We start from the raw sequence: 20,838 nt of genomic DNA on the forward strand, positions 1-20,838 counted from the left end.
CATACAGTAGGGACCAAATATTTTATTTTTGGCTTTCTAGATGTTTTTGTACTAAAATAAGTGTGTGGGTGTTTCTCACTTAGGAATTTACAAAATATTCAAAGCAAGGACCCATTAATTCAAAAAGGTTGCAGGGGGCAGATCTGTCTTATCCACCTGACAGAACAGTACCCTTACCACTTGCTCCCCCTAAGCTTCACAGACCTACTTGCTGATTCTTGAAAATACCAAGCATTTTCCCCACTTTAGAACTTTTTAACTTGCTCTGCCCTTCCCCTAAATATTTCATTACTGTCTGTCTCCCACTAGAATGGAAGCTTCATGTATACCCTTTACCTTACCTGTGTTGTTTACTGAGTACTCTGTTCCTAGAGGAACTTTTATTAACATCTTCTGAAACTGTAAGGTACAGTTCTATAAAACAGTTCTGAAGCAGTAGTTTCCACCCTTGGATTTCACAAATAATATAACTTGGAGTAATACGGGGGTTTTGTGTTGCCTAGAAAGGACCTTTAAAACACACAGACACAATTACATCTAACATTAGCATTTCACTAGAACAGACATATTCAAAAATGTATGAAGGACTAATCTCAAAGGAAATCCTTAAATATAATTTGCATCGTGTGTGTGTGTGTGTGTGTGTGTGTGTGTGTGTGTGTGTGGTGTGTAACATCTGTGTTCTAAAGGTCGTTTCTTGACCTTGTATTTGTACATACATGCACTAACGTCCTCTTGTGAAAACATTCCACATCACCACAGTCTGGACCGGGATTGGGAGCTATGCTTACAATTGGCAGTTTGGACCATGCTGGCATAATGTGTTAAATAAGAGTGTTCTTTATTGCTGAAAGAGCGAGGTGTTCTCAGAGGAATAAAGCAGGGATGTTGCAAAGACTTGTTCAGAAAAGTTATGTGGAGAAGTGATTGTTCGTATTTTGAATTAGGATAAATCACAAAGTTTCTGTCTGTGGAATTTTGGCTGGTTTTAGAATTGTAGCTAGTGAAATTTACTGATTTTAAAGATATTTCTATTGTGTTATTTCTAAGACAATATTAATTTCAAAACTATTAAAACGAAAACTTCACAGAGGAATACAAGTGACCCATAGTCCTACCACCTAGAGAAACCTTTAGTATTTAGTAGACTTTTATTTGCATGTATTTTACACATAACTTTTCTTCCTTTTTATGCATGTACACAAATACTGCATTAATATGTTTTGTAACAAGACTGCATTCAGAAAAAGCTCTGTTCATAGCTCTGCCATCATTTTTAATGGTTGCATTGTACAGTATCATAGTCTCTTATTCACAGAACTTAAGTACCAAAAGCAGAAACAGATTTGACCAAAATTGACGTGAGAGCATTTGAATACTCAATTTACTACAGAAATACTAGTGTGTAGGATTGTGGGCGGCTGCTCCAGACTCTCCTAGGAATGTTTAATACATGGCATATGCACTCTGTTACCTTTATAGTGTTCAGAGAGCTCTGAATTCCAAGCACATTTGGCCCCTAGGATTCCAGATAAAGAATTATGGACCTGTAATTGATTAGTTTGTGTGTGATTGATTGATTGATTTTGATAATCTATATTTTTTCCTAATTTTTTGAATTTTTATTCCTCTGATGCTACAATGCAGACATTAAAAATTATGTTACGAACAGAGACTTTCGTAAATGCAGCCTCACTACCAAACAATGTGATGCAATTTTTATATACACACATGGAAAGAAAAACATGAGTATATACACATAAAAGTCTAGATAGACGGCATACCAAAATATTATTAAAGATTTCTCTAGGTGGTAGGATTATAGTTTTTCTTTTATTTCCCTCTTTTTAAAAAATAACCATTTAGTAAACGTTGCCTTTTAAATCTTTTGTTCACATCCATAAGTCTTTCCTTAATATTGATGTTTAGGAATATAATTGATGGGCCAGGAGATAATAAACTTATTTTTTTAGATTTCTGATATTAACAAGTTGCTCTTTGGGGAGATTGTACCAGTTTACACTGCTGGTCGAATTGTATGGGAACATGTCTTTTTACTTTTTTTTAGGTATGCTTACCAAGATAAGTGAACAGAAAAGGAAAAATTTAGCTCCTTTCTTGAAATTGAAGTGGCTAATCTTTAACATCTATAAGCAAATACTGAACATGAATTGGCTTAAAAGGACCACACATTTTTTCATAGTATGTGCAGAGTACTTTGTAGTCTATTAGGGACACTACAAAAGAGTACGAGATGATCTGAAATATGAAGGTATGCACCAACAGCTGCAAAAGAAGGCACACATAAGGTTCGAGAATAATGTAAAAGATTGTAGACTATATATGAGAGAGAGAATAACTTACTTTAAGAACCATTTCCAAGTGGATTTTTATATGATTGATTTTGTTGTATTGTGATAGATATGTCCACAGAGTAAATTGACCTGAAAAGTTCCAACGTTTGCTCTTGGTGTGCAGTTCCTGTTATGGGGAAATGTTGGCTTAATTGTTGAGAGCAAGTGTCAGACATATGACTGAGTTGCAACTGCATACCTTTCTTGCATCCTTTCCCTTCTCTCTGGGTGGCACAACCACTGGCAACCTCTACAGAGCTTTCCCTGGATACATAGCCGGTGTTCTTTTATTATACCTACACTCTTAACATGAGCCAGCTGCTAAACTCTGAACCAAACTAATCCAGAAAGAAAGCCTTTGCCTAAACATCACTTTGAAAGGTGGTGAATTCTGAATAAGATAATGGCAAGCAAAGTTTTTTTTTTTCTCCTCTCCCTCTTTCTTTCTTAGTTGAAGGTGCAGTCAATATTAATTTTAAATTTCTTAAGACCACATCATGAAAGTAGATTCTCGTTTTCCATTAGGAGCAATGTTTTAACGGGATTATTTTTCATATCAGAGATTTATCATCTGATAAGTCTTTGATTTTATCACAAATTATACTTTTAGACACCTAAAAATTTATAGCAGTAAACTTCATAATTTATGCTGCAAGTCACACGAAGTCATAAATATAGAGCCCGAGTCATTATAAATAGAATTCCTAGATGCTATAGAGATTACACATATAACTTAAAAAATAACGTTTTGTTTTATAAGTAATATAATTTATTCATAATTTAAGCAAATGTTTAGTAATGTTCTTTGCTACCTTAGAATTGACTCATTTTATGGTATGATTTGGAAAACGGTCTTGGAGAGTTTGAGTTCATGTTGTCGTATTCTTTCAAAAATTGTCCTTACTATAGCCAGGGGAAGTTTGAATCTTTTTAATTCTCTCATTCTTTTCCCAACTACTGTGTCTCATCCCACATAAGTATTGATCAAGTTCTCCCTCAACAAAAACAGGATGGAGGAGTGTATTTATTGTGAAAAAGATGGGTACCGTTATCCTTTACCAGTATGCTTTCCAGTCAAGTAATAAAAACTCAGTGAAAAGCGTCTTAAACAATGAGGAAGTGAACAGTCTTACTTAATTAGAAGTTTAGAAATAGCAAAATTTAGGATTTAGCGGTTCAGTGATGTCATTCAAGGACTCACTGTTCTTAGTTTGTTGGCTTTTTGTCCTCATACTTAGGGCCTCGTTGTTACAGGATGACTGCAAGCCCCACCTATGTCACAACACAGGAAAAGGAGAAGGAAGAGAGGGACAGTCTTTTAATGGGCAAATCTTTCTTAGAAATTCTGACATACTTTTACACTTCTCTTGGCTGAACTAGGTTACATGCCCACTCCAGGACAAACATTAGCAGAGACGACTGAGACGATCAGTCATCCTTTGAGGCTGGGGACATTCTGTTCCCAAACAAAATCATTTCAGTTGGGCAGCAAGGAGCAATGGCTCTGCTCTGGATTAGCAACCCAACGTGCCACATACTTCTTAATGTGCTAATGACAACCATCCATGGGACACCTTAGTACCTGCATCACAGCTACCTTCACATCTGTGTTAATGTATGAATTACTGCTAGTCTATCCTTCGGGGATATCAGGGAATTTAGAGGTAAAGGCAGTGAGGACTATAGGTGATTATGAGGTATCTTCAAATAAATGATATAAAAAATCTGAAGAGATAAAATAAAAACTGCCTATAAATTGCACAAAATAGAAGCTTTGAAGTATGATTGCCTCTAAACCAGAAAATTAACTTTATACATTAGACTAATATTAATGTTTTATTCACAGGTAAAGATGGCACTCCGAACATCAGGACATCTCTTACTGGGAGTAGTTCGAATCTATCACAGAAAAGCTAAATATCTCCTTGCAGACTGTAATGAAGCATTCATTAAGATAAAGATGGCTTTTCGGCCAGGTACTGACTTTTTTTTTTTTTTTTTTCAGTTTCTCGTGTTCAGTGTGAAACATTGCTAAAAGATATTCTAGATCAGCATGTTTTGTTTTAATTTCAATATAAGGGACCCTTCAAAATAGGGCATGGCTGGAACAGGCAGTGGTTCAACGGAGAAACATTTACTTCTGTTATACCTATGTAATTATTTTTAACTTAAGTTGTTGAGAATTTATTAAATGTTCTCTGTAGTTTTTTGTTATTTTACTTTAGCTAGTAATTGATTCTAAAACTCGACTCTAGCAACCAAACTTCTATCTGTATAGGTAACTACTAGGTATTTAGCTAAATTCATATATCATTCTGTAATTTTTTAAAGCATTGATGAAATTTTATTCTAATTAATTTAAATGTATAGGAGAGATGCCTTATGTATTAGTTTCTATTGGGGTTATAGTCTATTACACAATTGTACTGTATTGTATGAACAGTGAACTTTTTGAGATCTAAGATTTTACTTAAAATTTAGGCAGAGGCTGTGATACTTGAATGATTTCTAACACATGGCTACTAAGTGTATTTTATTTAAATAACATGCTTTTTTATGTTTGTCTTTTAAAGCAATGCATATTACAGACAGCTTGAAAAATTGGGGAAAGTATAAAGAAAATTAAAATCTTTTAGTTTCACTTTTCCTAAAATTACCAACTCCTGTTAACATTTGAGGTACTTGTTTGTAATCATTCCTTTTCCTCTTCAAAAATGTCATGCTTATTTAAAAAATGTATTATATTTGTTGATATGTCCTTTCAAAGACTAATTAGCTTAATGCATAATTAGTGCTTCGACCTTTTTTTGTAAAGCAAATAGTATAGCTTATGATTACAGAAAAACAAAAATACTTGTACTTCAAGGTACTCTGCATGTATTATCAACCGTTTAGAATATAACCTTAGGGAGTTAGACTGACTTGACCTTCCTTTGATCCCTAGATAATCTGTGATGTAGCCAGGCCTTGAAGCTTCCCGTTTCTTTTCCAGGTGTTGTTGACCTGCCTGAGGAAAATCGAGAAGCTGCTTACAATGCTATTACTTTACCTGAAGAATTTCATGACTTTGATCAGCCACTGCCTGACTTAGAGTATGTCTCTTTTTTCTGTTTTCAATTGGTAACTTGGTCTACAAAAAAATCATACTGGTTTCCAGATGTACAGTTTTCCGTGGAATGTTTTGACATTGAATTAACGTTTAGCTGAAATACATACACTTTTATTTAGGATAGTATATAAATATGAAATGCATAACCTAGAAGTGCTTTTTCTGTAAGAAAATAGTGTAGAAGATGTCAACTTTCACACAGCTAAAATACAAGAATTCTGATGCTCTTAGGCCAAAGCTTATGTAAACTGAACAGTTGTCTAGGTGTGTGCTTTATATGACAATATTAGCAAACTTCAACTATTGACTTCATGATTTTTCTTCAGGGGACCTGGTTATTTTTTGGGACCAAGATACACTCAGCCACAATTTTTTTTTTTTTTTTTTAAATATGAGATAACTTTCTGTGAAGAAATGAAAAGGTCATTGTCACAACACACATTTAAGTGGAGAAAGTTGTAGAGCTGGCCATTATAGCAGAGTACTGTGGTATATCCTTTCTCAAAGTGCAGCTGTCATTCCCATGACAGGGAATGTGACTTTAACTTTCCAAGTAGTTGATGAGCACAACTGACAACCAAGAATCCCTCTATACCAAGACCCTTTATTTTTGGACAAATTTCTCTGCTTTTTAAAATGATCTATGACTCCTAATTAAATTTGATTTATTTTGACTTGTATATGTATTAATTGATTTGACCTGTGTGTGTATTAATTAGTGCTAGGCACTGTCTAGCTGCTTTACTGCTTCTTTACTCTTCGTACGCTTTTTTTTTTATCATGGAGAATTTTTAACATAGTTAAAAGTACAGGGATTAGTATAAACTCCATGTACTGATCATCCACCTTCTGTAATTATCAATATATTGCCAGTTTTATTTCATAGGTATTTCCCCAACTTACCTTTCAACCCCTACTGGATTATTTTAAAGCAAATAACGTATATTATTTGTAAATACCTCAGTATGTATCTCTAATTTATAGGTAAGGAATTTCTAAAACATATTCATAATAACGTCATACCTTTAGGAAAATTATGGTAATATTTTGATATAATATCCAATCAGTGTTCACATGTCCCAGTTGACATATAGAGACTTTTTTTTCTTTTTCCTTTCCAGTTTGTTCGAGTTAGGGTCCTTACAAAATCTGCAGACTGAACTTGCTTAGTATGTCTCACAAGTCTCTCTTAAGAATCTGTACCCGCTCTGCATCCCTCTTATGTTTTTTCATTGCCATTTATTTGCTAACCGAACCTGGTGATTTGTTTTTAACTATTTTACATTCTGAATTTGGCCAATGATATTGCACATTGGTGTTTAACATTGCATGTTTGGTTTTTTTTTAATTCATTTAATATTTTTAAACAGTATGAAAGGTTATTTGTTAGAGGAAGAAATAGTCTCAGAAAAGCCAGGTAACTTTAGAGGTCACACAGCCTGTAAGTTGCAGGGCCCTGATAAAAAGCTATGCCTGTTTGTTTCATGCATTTCTAAGTTTTTCCTTTATATATCATATTGCCTTACATAGTGATTTCAACATATGATATTTAGCTTACTGGTCATTGATGGCTTTAAAATTTAAGTGAAAATCACAATTAACTTCTAACTCATTATTCATATTTTTGGATTATATTTATTTAGAATTAAATATTAAGGCTTCTAAATCTAAATAGGTTGTGTATATGATTTTTTCTTATAGAGGAAATTGCTTTTTTTCCTTATAAATATAATGAAACTAAACTAAAATTTATTTGAAATTCTTTTACAGTGACATTGATGTGGCCCAGCAGTTCAGCCTGAACCAGAGTAGAGTGGAAGAGATAACCATGAGAGAAGAAGTTGGGAACATCAGTATCCTACAGGAAAATGATTTTGGTAATAGAGAAGTCACTAGCCACTAGCTACAATGTTATAATTATGTTCGGCCCTGCTAGCAATTTGAAAAAGAAAACCAGGCATTTGTCACATTCACAGAAAGAAAGACTTAGCATTTCATCTTACGCATTTTCATCAGGAAAAGAATTTGCCTTCCTACCAGCGCATAGCATCATTTCCATTTATGCACCAAACTTCATCTTTTGCCTACTCTTGCTCCCCATACACAGTGTTAGAACCTATACATTGATGAGTGGAGAAAGTCCCAACATTAAAGTGATGTGCGCTTTTAAACTAATTATTTTGGAATAGTTGGATTGTGTACATACGATTCTTTTGGAATAGTACTCAAAACTGGTACCAAGCCAAATCCTTTTATTGATGAAAACAAGAAAGTTTAAATCTGTGACTGTTAATGCAACCTAACAGATACACATATTTAGATGTACTTAACATATTTAGGATAACCTAAATTTGGATCTTACAGTTGAATTCACTAGTCATGCCCTAGAATCAGTTTATGAAATATAGATGCTAAAGATTTAAAGTTTAAACTAGATCTTTTGTCATTTAAGGATAAACAAGACTTCAGTAAGCCCATGTGACATAATTACAGTAAATCATTAACCTTTTTCTTTTGTAACAATGATGTTTCTTTTTTCAATTAATGACTGACTAAAATTTGTTCAGGTGACTTTGGAATGGATGATCGTGAGATAATGAGAGAAGGCAGCGCTTTCGAAGATGATGACATGTTAGTAAGCACTAGTGCTTCTAACCTCCTATTAGAGCCTGAACAGAGCACCAGCAATCTGAATGAGAAAATTAACCATTTAGAATATGAAGACCAATATAAGGATGACAATTTTGGAGAAGGAAATGATGGTGGTATATTAGGTAGGTCACAACAAGTTGGTTAATTCTAACAATTTCATTATTTAGTTCTTAGAGTAGAGCAGTTGCTAATTCTGGGTATTGAGTAACTCTTTAGGTATATATGTATGAATTGTGACCCTATGGGTCAGTAAAATTTTTCTGTAAAACTATAGCCTCAAAATGTAACAAGCCATGATTTTGTTCAAAGGTGCTTGTCTTACAGTTCTAAATTTTACTAGTTCTTAAAACTGCTCTGCTTGTGTTTGATATCTACATTAAGTAAATATATCACGTAGGTACTAGCTAGAAAATATAAATTAGGAATGAGAAATGTTTTTATATACTGTTTTATAATTTTGTACACTACTTTGAAGAAAAACACGTGCAAATTGAATACAAATTGAAATTTTTAAATTTAATTCATTTCAACCTAATTTTGTTTCTCTGGTGATTGGCTAGTGTCCTTTTAGCATTTCTTTTATAAATTATAACTAAATTACGTTCCCTATTTTAGATGACAAACTTATTAGTAATAATGATGGCGGTATCTTTGACGATCCCCCTGCCCTGTCTGAGACCGGGGTTATGTTGCCAGAACAGCCTGCACATGACGATATGGATGAGGATGATAACGTATCAAGTAAGCATTATATACTCGGTGATCTGGGCATGACTATATGATATCCAGAAAGATATGACGTAGAAGACCACAGACTAAAAGTTACAACTTTTGATGAACTATAAATCTGTTTAAAGATAGTGCTTATGATTGATTACTAGTTCTTATTCTCTTTGGTTTTTAACTTTATGCCCCTCCTCCTTTTTTGGCCAATAGGGTTCAACTCGGGCCACATGTCCTCATAACTAGAAAATTTTTTTCTTGGTACCAGTAGGTTTCTTTTCTCAGAGGGATTTTTTTTTTTTTTCTACTTGTAGGATATACATTAAATACCCAAGCCTTTTGTGACCAGATTTCTGTTTCTTATAGTGGGTGGGCCTGACAGTCCTGATTCAGTGGATCCTGTTGAACCAATGCCAACTATGACTGATCAAACAACACTTGTTCCGAATGAGGAAGAAGCCTTTGCTTTGGAACCTATTGATATCACTGGTGAGCATACTTTATGACTTAACACAACTTAGAACATAAGGTCCTAATTCTGGCTCTTTCCCACTAATCTGCTTACATTTTAGATAACTAAGCTTCTTTTTCCTTTGTCACAGTCTCTATCAGAATCTTTGTTTAATTCAAATATAAGTTGAATATCTTACAGAATATTTGTACAGGTTGCTATGAAACATGAATGGATAGAAGTTTTCTGCTAATAATGTATCTTAGTCTTTTGGGATTCCCAAAATGCTAGCAGGTCATGTTATGTATAACATTTAGAAAACATTGTAAGGCGTTTTACAGTAAAGTATAAGACTGACCAATCAATTATCTTCCAAAGTTCTAGATTCTGTATAGTTGTGCTACAATCTAGAAAAACCTAAAAACACTTTTTTTTTTTAAGCTGGAAATATCAAAGGTTCTAAAAGCAGTAGTCTATTGCTTTTAGTTCTTATTAAGAAACATAGCAAAACATTTAATTGGTGGTACTACTTGTGAGTAAAAGGCAATTTGAGCTACATAATATGGTTGTGAAATTTTAAAATTTCTAGGTTTATGGGTACAGTGTGAAAGAATACTTGCAGTCGGTTACAGTATACTTAGAGATAACAGTTATTTTAAGTAGAACAGGATTAACCTTTTCAGTTTCCTATGTAGAATCTGATCACCAAAAATTGTTTGTGACTTGGGCTTGTAGTTTATAAAGAGTGCTTGCTATGTACCTGACTGTTTAGGAACTAAAAATGTAACAATGAACGAGTCTTTATCCTCATGGAACTTAAATACTGATTAGGGGGAACATGAGTAGTTAAGTAAACACATACTGTATTAGTGACAAATATTACAAAGAACTCTAAGCAGAGGTACGGGGGATATACTGCAGTGTTCAAAATAGGATAGTCAGGCTTGCCTGGCTGTTTGAAGAACTTGAACTTTTACTCAGGGTAGGAAACACTTCAGTAGCTGGAGGACGGGTTAAACAAAGGCTATCACTCTGGCATCTTTTTGAATCTTGAATTTTGAACCACTTGGTGAATATTTTATTTATAAAAACCTATGGGATATAACATATCTGACAGAATGAAATCTTAAGGAATTTATCTAATCCCATGAGCTTTTCTGTATCTTCAGAAATTGAGATAATGTTACCTATTTTGCTAAGTTTTAGTAAGGATTAGAAATGAATATACAAAAAGCGTCTATGATGGAGTTGCAGATCTTTCTGACTAGATTTGGGCTTGTTTCACTTCATCAAGCTGCTTGTACAACTGCCATATGTGAATTATAACTTCCAATAAAACTCATAGTAACTGTAACCATTTATGGAGGACTCAATCTGTACCAGTATACTAAGTATTTTGTAACTCCTGTAAGTGGTTGGCTATATTTCAGATGAGAAAATGAAGAGGTAAGCAAGATGAAACTAACTTTTCTTAATGGTCATTCAGCTAATAAGTGATAGAATCCAGGACTTGAGCCCAAGTGTGATATGTTCCATGTTTACAATTTACAGGTACATGGGCAAATATTGTACTGGCTCTTGAATTATTTTACTCATTTTGTACTAAATACATAATTACTTATTCTGCAAAGTTTTACTGAGCACCTATTGAATGCCAGCCTCTAGTCTACATGGTGCTTAGGGAACCTCATTTAAAATACATTTTGCCCTCATGAGGCTTCACTTTTCTGGTAGGTGTATAGAAAAGCAGGGAATACAACAAGACCAAGTCTGGTTGTTTGTTTCATGCTGCCCTCTCAGGAAAATGCCTTTTTTTCTTTCTTTCTTTTTTTTGAATCATTCTAGTCAAGGAAACAAAAGCCAAGCGGAAGAGGAAGCTAATTGTTGACAGTGTCAAAGAGTTGGATAGTAAGACAATTAGAGCCCAACTTAGTGATTATTCTGACATTGTTACTACTTTGGATCTGGCACCACCCACCAAGAAATTGATGATGTGGAAAGAGACAGGGGGAGTGGAAAAACTCTTCTCTTTACCTGCCCAGCCTTTGTGGAATAACAGACTACTGAAGGTAAGATAGTTTGCAGAATTGTTTCCATATACAGTTTGACCATTTTAAAAAATATTTTTAAAACCTGTGATCAACTGATTTTCAACTATATGGTACCTTCTTTTCTTCTTTTTTAAATCCCAGTATACTGACCATAACTTGATCTGAAAGATCATGATAAGTGAGTGGCACCTGCATTTCTAAAAGATGCAGAGTGAACTTGCCATATACTAAAAAGCTACTGACATTTTTAATAACAGTTCTCTCTCCTCAGCCTCCTGTGATAAACTGCGCTGTTGCCTTAGTGTGGACTGTGCTTCAGGTCTGCAGTCTTCAGGGGTTGCTTTCTGGCAAAAACGTGGTGGTTCTATTTTTCCCCACAAAGAATTCTGGCTGTATGAGAATAGGCCCTTTTCTGCTCACTTAAGGTTCCAGAGTATTCCAAAGCAAGATTCTGAGGCATCTCATGAGTGATACAGTGCTCTTTAGGCTATTATTATTCCTAAAGTTGAAATGTGCATAGAACCAATTGATTTTACTTTATATTTTACTATATCCTAAAGTGTATCAAAGCAGCAAGGCTATGGTTAACTGCTATTTATAGAAAGTATGGTCAAATAATATTTGGAAGATTTATATTTTTTGACTAAGTTCTAAGGTTGTTTTTTTTTTAAAAAAAAAAAAAAAAAAAGACGAGTTTTTCCTAAGGAAAAGGAAATTTTACATAATTCAAAAAATATGGAAAAGCCATTTCTGCAAAGATGTTCATTACATTGTTATTTACAGTTAATTTTTTAAAAAGAAACTTAAAATACTGAAAAATGGTTCAAGTGTGAGATACATGTTGTGTGTAGTATATATATAATATATATACACACAAAACATATTCACTCAGTGGAATATTATGCAATCATTAAAAATATTTGATAAGAGTACCATATAATAAGTGGAAAAAGGACTGTAAAGCTGTTTGAAATGATCCAGTTAGACTAAGTTTTAAGTGTAGCAGTATGAAAATAAACTGCAGGCAAATAAATTTAAAACTTAAGTGTTACCTGAGTTACAAGACAACGGATTAAAAATTTTTCATTTCTTTTCAACTTTTCCAAAATTGTTGCAATTATCTGAAATCCTATATTTAAAATCATTTTAAGATGAAATGAAGTGGGAATGTCATGACATTAAGTAGAAATCATGTAAAATTATATATACCCTGATTACAACTATATTAAAATTTACGGAAAATAGAAATGTCAGTGGTGGGTGTTCAGTTAATGTGGTTTATTTTATGATTGCGTTTTTTTTTCTTTATTTTTCTTTTTTCTTTTTATAGCTCTTCACACGCTGTCTTACACCTCTAGTTCCAGAAGATCTGAGGAAAAGGAGGAAAGGAGGAGAGGCTGATAATTTGGATGAATTCCTCAAAGAATTTGAAAATCCAGAGGTTCCCAGAGAGGACCAGCAACAGCAGCATCAGCAGCGCGATGTTATCGGTCTGTGGTGTTGGAATAGTTCCCTGATGAAGTTGACGTAAACATTTGGCCTAAAATTTCCCCATATGACAAAGTTAAAGAAATCAGGAACAAAGGCGTAGACCCAGATTTTTGGATGGGGAAATACATGCCTTATTGTGTGACTGCTTTGTTAGAGAGGAAGCTTTCTGTGTTCAGGACTGGCTGGGTAATAGTCTGCTAAAGGATTGTCCTGCATTGGACAGGACGTGGGACTTGTCCTTCTAAGGCCCTTTCCCACCTTTAAGTGTATTGTTATAAATTGAGTAATATTTGTGGAGGTAAAATTTTTTTCAGCCATCTTCATTAGAGAAAGTACCTATGTCTTGGTATATTAGTATTAAAAATAAATGGTTCTAAAATAATTGTTTAAGGCTGTATGATCTTAGTCTCCTCTTCATATGACCACATTGCAGATGAGCCCATTTTGGAAGAGCCAAGCCGCCTCCAGGAGTCAGTAATGGAGACCAGCAGAACAAATTTGGATGAGTCAGCTATGCCACCACCACCACCTCAGGGAGTTAAGCGAAAAGCAGGACAAATTGACCCAGAGCCTGTGATCCCTGTAAGTAAGCACACCTCTCCCTCATGATGTTTAGGGGTATTCATTTTAAAACCCTAGAAGTAGTAAGTGTTATTTAAGGAGCCCTTTTGAAGTATCTTGGTTTAGGCAGAAAATGCAAAGGAATGGGTCCAGAGAGGAAGAACAGTAGCCGAGGATATGAGCACAATGTGCCTTAAGTGAGAAAAGGTGCTTAGGAATTTTCAGTCTTTCTGACTCTTTTTGGATAGTCTTGCTTCACAGTGACCTAAAGTGAACTTCGTATAACTAGAAGTTCCACTCTAACCAGCATCTCCCATTTCCCCCAGTAACCACCATTCTCTTTGCTTTTATGAGTTGGGCGTTTTTAGATTCCACATCTAAGCAATGTCATATAGGACTTCTTTCTCTGACTTGTTTCACTTAGCATAATGCCCTCAAGGTTCACCCATGATGTTGCATATGGCACGGTTTCCTTTCTCGTGGCTGAATAATACTCCATTTTATATGTGTATCACATTTTCTTTATCCATTAACAGACACTTAGGATTTTTTCCATATATTAGCTGTTGTAAATAATGTAGTGAATATGAGGGTGCAGAAATCTTTTCAAGGTAGTCAATTTTTCCTTCAGATAAACACCCAGAAGTGGAATTGCTGAATCGTATGGTTCTATTTTTAATTTTTTGAGGAATCTCCAAAGTGTTTCCGTACTGATTGTTCCAATGTACGTTCCCACCAGTAGTGCACAAGGGCTCTCTCTTTTTTCTTCACATCACCACCAACACTCATTTCTTGTCTTGATAATAACCATTCTAACAGATATGACGTGATATCTCATTGCGGTTTTGATTTGCGTTTCCTTGATGATTGGTGATGTTGAACATCTTTTTATGTACCTGTTGGCCATCTGTATATCTTCTTCGGAAAAATGTCTGCTCAGATCCTCTGCCCATTTTTAATGATTTTTTTTTTTTTTTAATGCTTGAATTTTGTGAGTTCTTTATCTGATAAGGAGTTAATACCTAAAATACTGTCAGTGCCAGAAAAATGTATACACATTTTAAGAAAGGAAAAAACTTAAAATTATGCTGATGCTTACCACTTTGACCTCTTATAATTGCAGAAGTCATATGTGACTTGTATTCATCTTTTGTTATTGGTATGTATTATTACAATTAATAGTTTTTTTTCTTTAAAAATGTATATACATTTTTTTGGCACCCTCTGTATATGAATTGCAAATATTTTCTCCTTTCTGTAGGTTGCCTTTTCATTTTATTGATGGTATCCTTTGCAGAAGCTTTCTAGTTTGATGTAGTCTCACCTATTTATTTTTGCTTTTGTTGCTTTTGCATTTGATGTCAGATCTGAAAAAATCATTGCCAAGATCATTGTCAAGCAGCTTACCGCCTTGATTTCTTCTAGTTTTATGGTTTCAGGTCTTAAGTCTTTAATCCATTTTGAGTTGAATGTTGTGTTTGGTATAGGAGATTAGGGATCCAGGTTTTTTGGCACCGTTTATTGAAGAGACGGCCCTTTCCCCATTGTATATTAGCTTCTTTGTTGTGAACTGACCATGTAGGCATGGGTTTATTCCTGGGCTCTCTATTCTGTTCCGGTTTCTGGTTTAATCTTCAGCAAACATTCCTGCGTATCTTCAATACTAGGTAGTTTTAGGCTACGTTACTAAGTAATCAAAATATACTTTTCAAATTGCTGAGAAAAAAGTAAAGCAATATCTGGCTATTTCACTCAAACTAGCTACCATTAAGTCACTTAGGATAGGAAAACTAAGTACAAAGGAGGTAAGGTCTGGTTTAGGACTTCCCAACCCTAAGTCTGTAGAATAAATGAATCTGAGCGAAGGGAAGCTCTTGGGTAACCTTGGACTCTTGGTTCAGCCTTCATCAAGAGGTGTTGGAAGAATACTCTGCCAGTTTGAAGAACTAATTCTCTGTGCCCTCTGGTGGTAAGGAGTTGTCAAAAGAGTATTTTTCTGAATGAGCTCAGGAATAGGAATGGGAACAGGTAGGTGAGTGGAGTGGGTTATTCTAGTACCACTCTGCTAGTAATTGTTCCCTTGCCATTCCTTTGCATTGGGATTGGGAAAGGCTTCGTTTTTTAATCTTCTCAAATATTAATATTAAGCCTGAGAGGAAGGAAATTCAAGAGATAGACCCAGAAAAATAGTTCTCCTTTCCCGTTTGCTGCTGTAAGAACTCAAGGTTAATTGTGATACCTTAAAGCAATGTTACGCACTAATGGTTGACAGTACCAGACTAATTGATGGTAAAGCTTTTTTGTACTGCCCTGGAGTCAGTGAGTTCTGTTTTGTGTGTTTTCCCCTAAAATGCTACTACAGAAAGTTCTTGGGATTTTTACTGCTTATAGTTTTTCTTCTTATTTGCAAATGTGTCACATAGACTTAACTATTTGACTTCTAAAAAGTAAATATTCTAGAACAAAAGTGGATTTTTTAAAATAAGATAATGGATTAATTTCTTTTGTAAATTACAGTGCTTTAATGTTGTAGCTTTACAAAAAAAAAATGATAAATATAATATAATCAATTTCTGATTATTTCTTTCCATTTTGAAAACTTTAAAAGAAGCCACCCTTTAAGTGTAAATCTTAAGTTGCCTTGTTTTTATTGCTTTAAGCCTCAGCAGGTAGAGCAGATGGACATGCCTCCTGTAGAACTGCCCCCAGAAGAGCCTCCAAATATCTGTCAGTTAATTCCAGAGTTAGAACTTCTGCCAGAAAAAGAAAAGGAGAAAGAGAAGGAGAAAGAAGATGATGAAGAAGAGGAGGTAAAGGAATGTAGAGATCTAGTGAATATATTCCATTCCAGCTTTAGCAAAAGTCTTCAACCAGTTCTTTTGCTTTTCATATTGGACATAATTGATGTTTAGCATCAGTGATGAAAAATGCTTGAACAGAAGGAAAATGTAACCAAATTCTTAGTAATCTAGCTCGTTGAGAACATCGGATTTATACTGTGCTACATAACTTACTGGCTTCCTCATGGGCTTTTGAAGGACATGGGCCTGCCCTTAGATTTTTTTTTTTTTTTTTTTTTTTTTGCTTCTAAATTGTTTTCCATGGCCTGAAAATCAGATATCCAAACATTTTTCATTTGTGTGGGTTTTGTTTTCATTAGACTGGGGTGGGATGTGACTTGGCTAAAATAGATTGAAGGCTTGAATGACTTGTTTTTTTAAAAAGTAGAGGTGCTTTAGGAATGGATTTCCTGTCCTTGGGACATGTTTTGGCTGTTCAAGGTCTTGAGAATATTGGATAAGATTTAGAATACTTACTGTTCTATTTGATGTTCTGTCAAATATTTTATACAGACCTTTTTTTTAAAGTGTCGTCCAGATAGCATTGAAGCTTTTTAAATTTCTTCCAAGACTTAAAAGTTATGGATTGGACACATTTTGATGTATTTGTAATTTATTATTATGCCAGCCAGAGAGTTCATGACCACTTAGTCCTTAGGATTTAATGACCCATACATTGTTTTAAAGTCAAAATTTAGCTCCCGAGTTACTCTAGCCTATGTACTAGAGTGCGCTATTATCTCACACTATGTGTAAAGCTGTTTAGTTCTGGCTCCTTGGAACATGGTGTACCTTGTTTCCCTGGAAATAAGACCTAGTCGGACAGTCAGCTGTAATACGTCTTTTGGAGCAAAATTTAATATAACACCAGGTCGTATATAAAATAAGACCTGGTCTTATATTAATTTTTGCTCCAAAAGACGCATTTGAGCTTATAGTCTGGCTAGATCTTATTTTTGGGGAAACACGGTATATAGTTCTAGCATAGCCTGGGAGCATCTCAGCTCTTACCCACACCAATTTTAGAAAGTCATTTAGGTAGCTGGCTAGCAGTAACTAGGAGCTAGGCGGCTCAAGTGAAATATATATTATGGGTTGTAGCCCATTTCTTTTAAAACACCATATAAACTAGTACTGCTTATTCATTTTTGCTAGTTTGTGGGCTCTGGTACTGGTACAGAATATAAATTCATCTAGAATATTATTCTACTAAAAAAAAATACATATTTAGTTGAAATAAACTGTTCAGTGGCATAGTTGATTTATGTCCCAACACAAGTTCCTTAACAGGGGCCAAATAACCACCAGCAGTAGTCTGTGGGCCACGCTGTATAGACCACATCCTTACAGGCCAGTACAGAATCATATATTCAGCCAAATGTTTGTTTGCAGGTGCAGAGGACTTCCTTTTATAATTTAAGAAAGACATACTAGATCGAAGTGATTTTTTTGAGCAGCAGCAAGTTTAATTTCTATTAAGTTAATTTAGAACTTTTGGGTGTTATAGAAATTTCAAATGTGGGGGTCATTTTCATTCAGGATGAAGATGCTTCAGGGGGTGATCAGGATCAAGAAGAAAGAAGATGGAACAAAAGGACTCAGCAGATGCTTCATGGTCTTCAGGTATGCCACTGTAGTCTTCGAAGTCTTCCTCAAAGACTTGTCATTGCCCCTCAAAAAACGGCTCCATGCTATATAACCAGAAAACCTACCTTTGTGGAACTTTTTCCACATCTACCTATTTTAATACATAAACTGTTAGGCCCAGAGTAATAAGCCTGGAAGGTATCCAGGTGAATAGTTAACTGTGGTTATCATGCAAAGCAGAACTGTGGTGGTGATTTATGGTACTCCTTTGTGTGTCTAGATCTTATTTTTAGTTAAGCAAATTTAATGTGTTTGAATCATTGAATTTGTGGTATTGTTGTTGTAGTGTCAGATGTCACCACTTGGGCCTTAAGGTGTCAGATAGATATGAGGTATCTTAAGCATCTATGACATACCAGACAAGTTGCTCAGGGGTTTCCTAAAATAATTCAAAGGATACTTGGAATAAGTTAACAACTGTAAGTAAGTATTAGACTTTACTATTAGAGTACATTACATGTCCAGAGAAATGAGTCATTTTAATATTGCTGGAACAACTTTCCTGGTTTCTTAGATTTGTGATTTTAGACATGCCGTGGTACACTTGCTTTTACCTTCTCCATTAATGTGAGACTCAGTCTCATGCTATTAAAAGAAGTCCACTCCCAGCCAATAGGATGAATATGCAGTATACTTTTTCTGGTATCCACAGTTAGCCTCTTATTTTGCAGATTTCATTTGATCCTTTTTTTGTTTTATTTCAGCGAGCTCTTGCTAAAACTGGAGCTGAATCTATTAGTTTGCTTGAGTTATGTCGAAACACGAACAGAAAACAAGCCGCAGCGAAGTTCTACAGTTTCTTGGTTCTTAAAAAGCAGCAAGCCATTGAGCTGACACAGGAAGAACCATACAGTGACATCATCGCAACACCCGGACCGAGGTTCCACATTATCTGAGCAGCTTAGAAGCATTAGAGCTAGTGTTCATGTCACTAGTGTGTACAAATTGCCCCCATGTGTAGGGCACACGAAACCCTTTCAGAAATTTTAGATTTTTGTCTGTACAAAGTCTCTGCCTTTTTCTTTCTTCATTTCCAGTATTTTAAATCTGTCAGTTTCATCTTTAAGGGAAACTGCTTGTATGGATTGTGTTTGTGTTCTTACGGAGAAAACAAGCACCCAGAAGATTATTTCAGCAGTTCAGAACAGATGTGTGCAATATTGGCGCATGTGATAATGTTGAGTACCAGTCAAAAGTCAGGATTTTTGTCTTAGTTCTCCATTACTGGATTGGAAATGGAAAACTTGTCAGGAAAAATGCCTGACAGTTTAATTAAGAACTGTGCTGTGAGTCTTTGACAGAAACTGTCTCTTCTCATCAGTAACATCGGCAATCTTGGTAACCACTTTACTTACAGATCGTGCCCAAAACAGAGATTGTCCTCTTATGTGTTTTAAAGTAGAATTCCATAATGACCAAGGGGATGTGTGAAATTGTGTTTTAACTACTCCCCTTCAACTACAAAAATATAGAACTTGGTTTAAAGTGTTCTCTTTTATAAATCATTCCACTTGAATCTTTTTAATGAACCTTACTATCCTGAAATCTGTTGTTTTAGTGAGGCTCTAAAATGAGCAAAAATAGGCTTTTTAGAGTAGAATGAATTTAAAAAACATTTATGACTTGCCAGGAGCTATAAATCAAAGTTTTAAAAAATGTTTGGATATATTTGAGTATTCAGATCATGAAAATAGAAATTGCTATGCCAACTAAAAGGACAGACCGATGGGAAATTATACACCTCGTTGAACCGTTGAGTGGACAATGCTGTAAAAACTAATGGCTTCTCTGATATTTATTATAAGTTTTATTACTGACCTCTTTTTCCAACGCTGCACACTCCTGTGTTTGGAACTTTTTTAATAGCTTTGCGACAGAAATCCTATATCCGGTTTCCTATAATTTAAGTGAAGAAAAACACATCTAGATAAAGGCTTTATTATTATTAACAGACCAGATAGCACCAGAAATTATGTGACTATTATGATTATCAAAACATGTCTTAACTTTTTAGGGCAAAAATACACTGAAAGTTCTAGCTTAAGTGTTGGCACTTTTGTGGGGAAAAAAATCACTTTTGAAACTCATAATTTCAGTGTATACCCAATAATTTAAAATTATGTGAAATGTTTTAAATTTGTGAACTCGTAATTACTGTTTGATGATTCATTTTCTTGAGAATGGTAATTGTATAAAATTGCTATTGCAGCTTTATTTTCCATATGATGTGCCTGTAAACCATGGATATTCCTCCCTTTGTAAAAAGACATTGTAGATAATTGAATGTTTGATTATGGAAGGTCATTAGTTTCTTGTTACACATTTTGTTAGTCTGGTTTTTGTTGCTTATTGGGTTTAATATTGTTCTTGAAAATAGTTAATGCTATGTTATGTATAACTTTTCTAATAAAAGTTGTGTTATAAGCTGTAAATTTTTGGAATATTGGTTATTCCGTTAGTGGTGTTCCCCATAGAAACATTGATGAAAGAAGTTAATTATGCCTCATCTTTTTGTTTGCCGTATCTAGAATAATTATCCATGCAAATACTAAGTGAATTTTTCAAAAGGTCTCAGGCTAAGAAATGAAAGACTAAAGTAGAAAGACAGAAGAGCCTTGTGATCCGAAACTGACAGAACTATTGGAACTTTTAAGGGGCACAGATAATCTCTCTATTAACTAAGTACATACATACAATTCATGACATGCCTATGGATGTATATCCTGGGGGCCCTCAACAGACTTAGCCAATAAGCATGTTCTGGAGATTCCTGGGTCCATCTGAAAAGCCTGCTGAAGGCCAGGGCATTCAGTAACTTGGAATGTACCACCCTTTACATTCAGGCTTCTGACTTGTCCCACCCCTAGCAATGAGCTTTAAAACACCAAGACTGCATGCTTAGGATAAACAGGGCTTAAACCGTAAATAGTTTGATGCTGTGTGTAACAGGGACAACAGT

The 20,838-nt window shown here is 34.8% G+C and overlaps 1 protein-coding gene across 4 annotated transcripts in view; it reads left to right on the plus strand.

Annotated features, from left to right (window-relative positions):
• Positions 1–20,311, plus strand: part of RAD21 (RAD21 cohesin complex component) — a 56,190-nt gene extending 35,879 nt beyond the window's left edge. For 3 of the 4 annotated variants that reach the window (XM_074317083.2, XM_019714117.3, XM_019714203.3), the window contains 12 exons: positions 4,201–4,330; positions 5,347–5,446; positions 7,234–7,340; positions 8,031–8,237; positions 8,731–8,856; positions 9,205–9,327; positions 11,135–11,358; positions 12,671–12,830; positions 13,265–13,413; positions 16,053–16,202; positions 17,772–17,855; positions 18,584–20,311. In XM_074317083.2, coding sequence (XP_074173184.1) covers positions 4,201–4,330; positions 5,347–5,446; positions 7,234–7,340; positions 8,031–8,237; positions 8,731–8,856; positions 9,205–9,327; positions 11,135–11,358; positions 12,671–12,830; positions 13,265–13,413; positions 16,053–16,202; positions 17,772–17,855; positions 18,584–18,775 — 1,752 coding nt within the window. In that variant the 3' untranslated portion in view covers positions 18,776–20,311. The remainder of the gene's footprint in view (positions 1–4,200; positions 4,331–5,346; positions 5,447–7,233; positions 7,341–8,030; positions 8,238–8,730; positions 8,857–9,204; positions 9,328–11,134; positions 11,359–12,670; positions 12,831–13,264; positions 13,414–16,052; positions 16,203–17,771; positions 17,856–18,583) is intronic. The other variant, XM_019714249.3, reaches the window with a different exon arrangement.
• The last annotated feature ends 527 nt before the right edge of the window (positions 20,312–20,838 follow it).

The sequence above is a fragment of the Rhinolophus sinicus genome, chromosome 6, assembly GCF_057876585.1.
Source record: "Rhinolophus sinicus isolate RSI-liver-muscle chromosome 6, RSI-T2T, whole genome shotgun sequence".
NCBI lineage: Eukaryota > Metazoa > Chordata > Mammalia > Chiroptera > Rhinolophidae > Rhinolophus > Rhinolophus sinicus.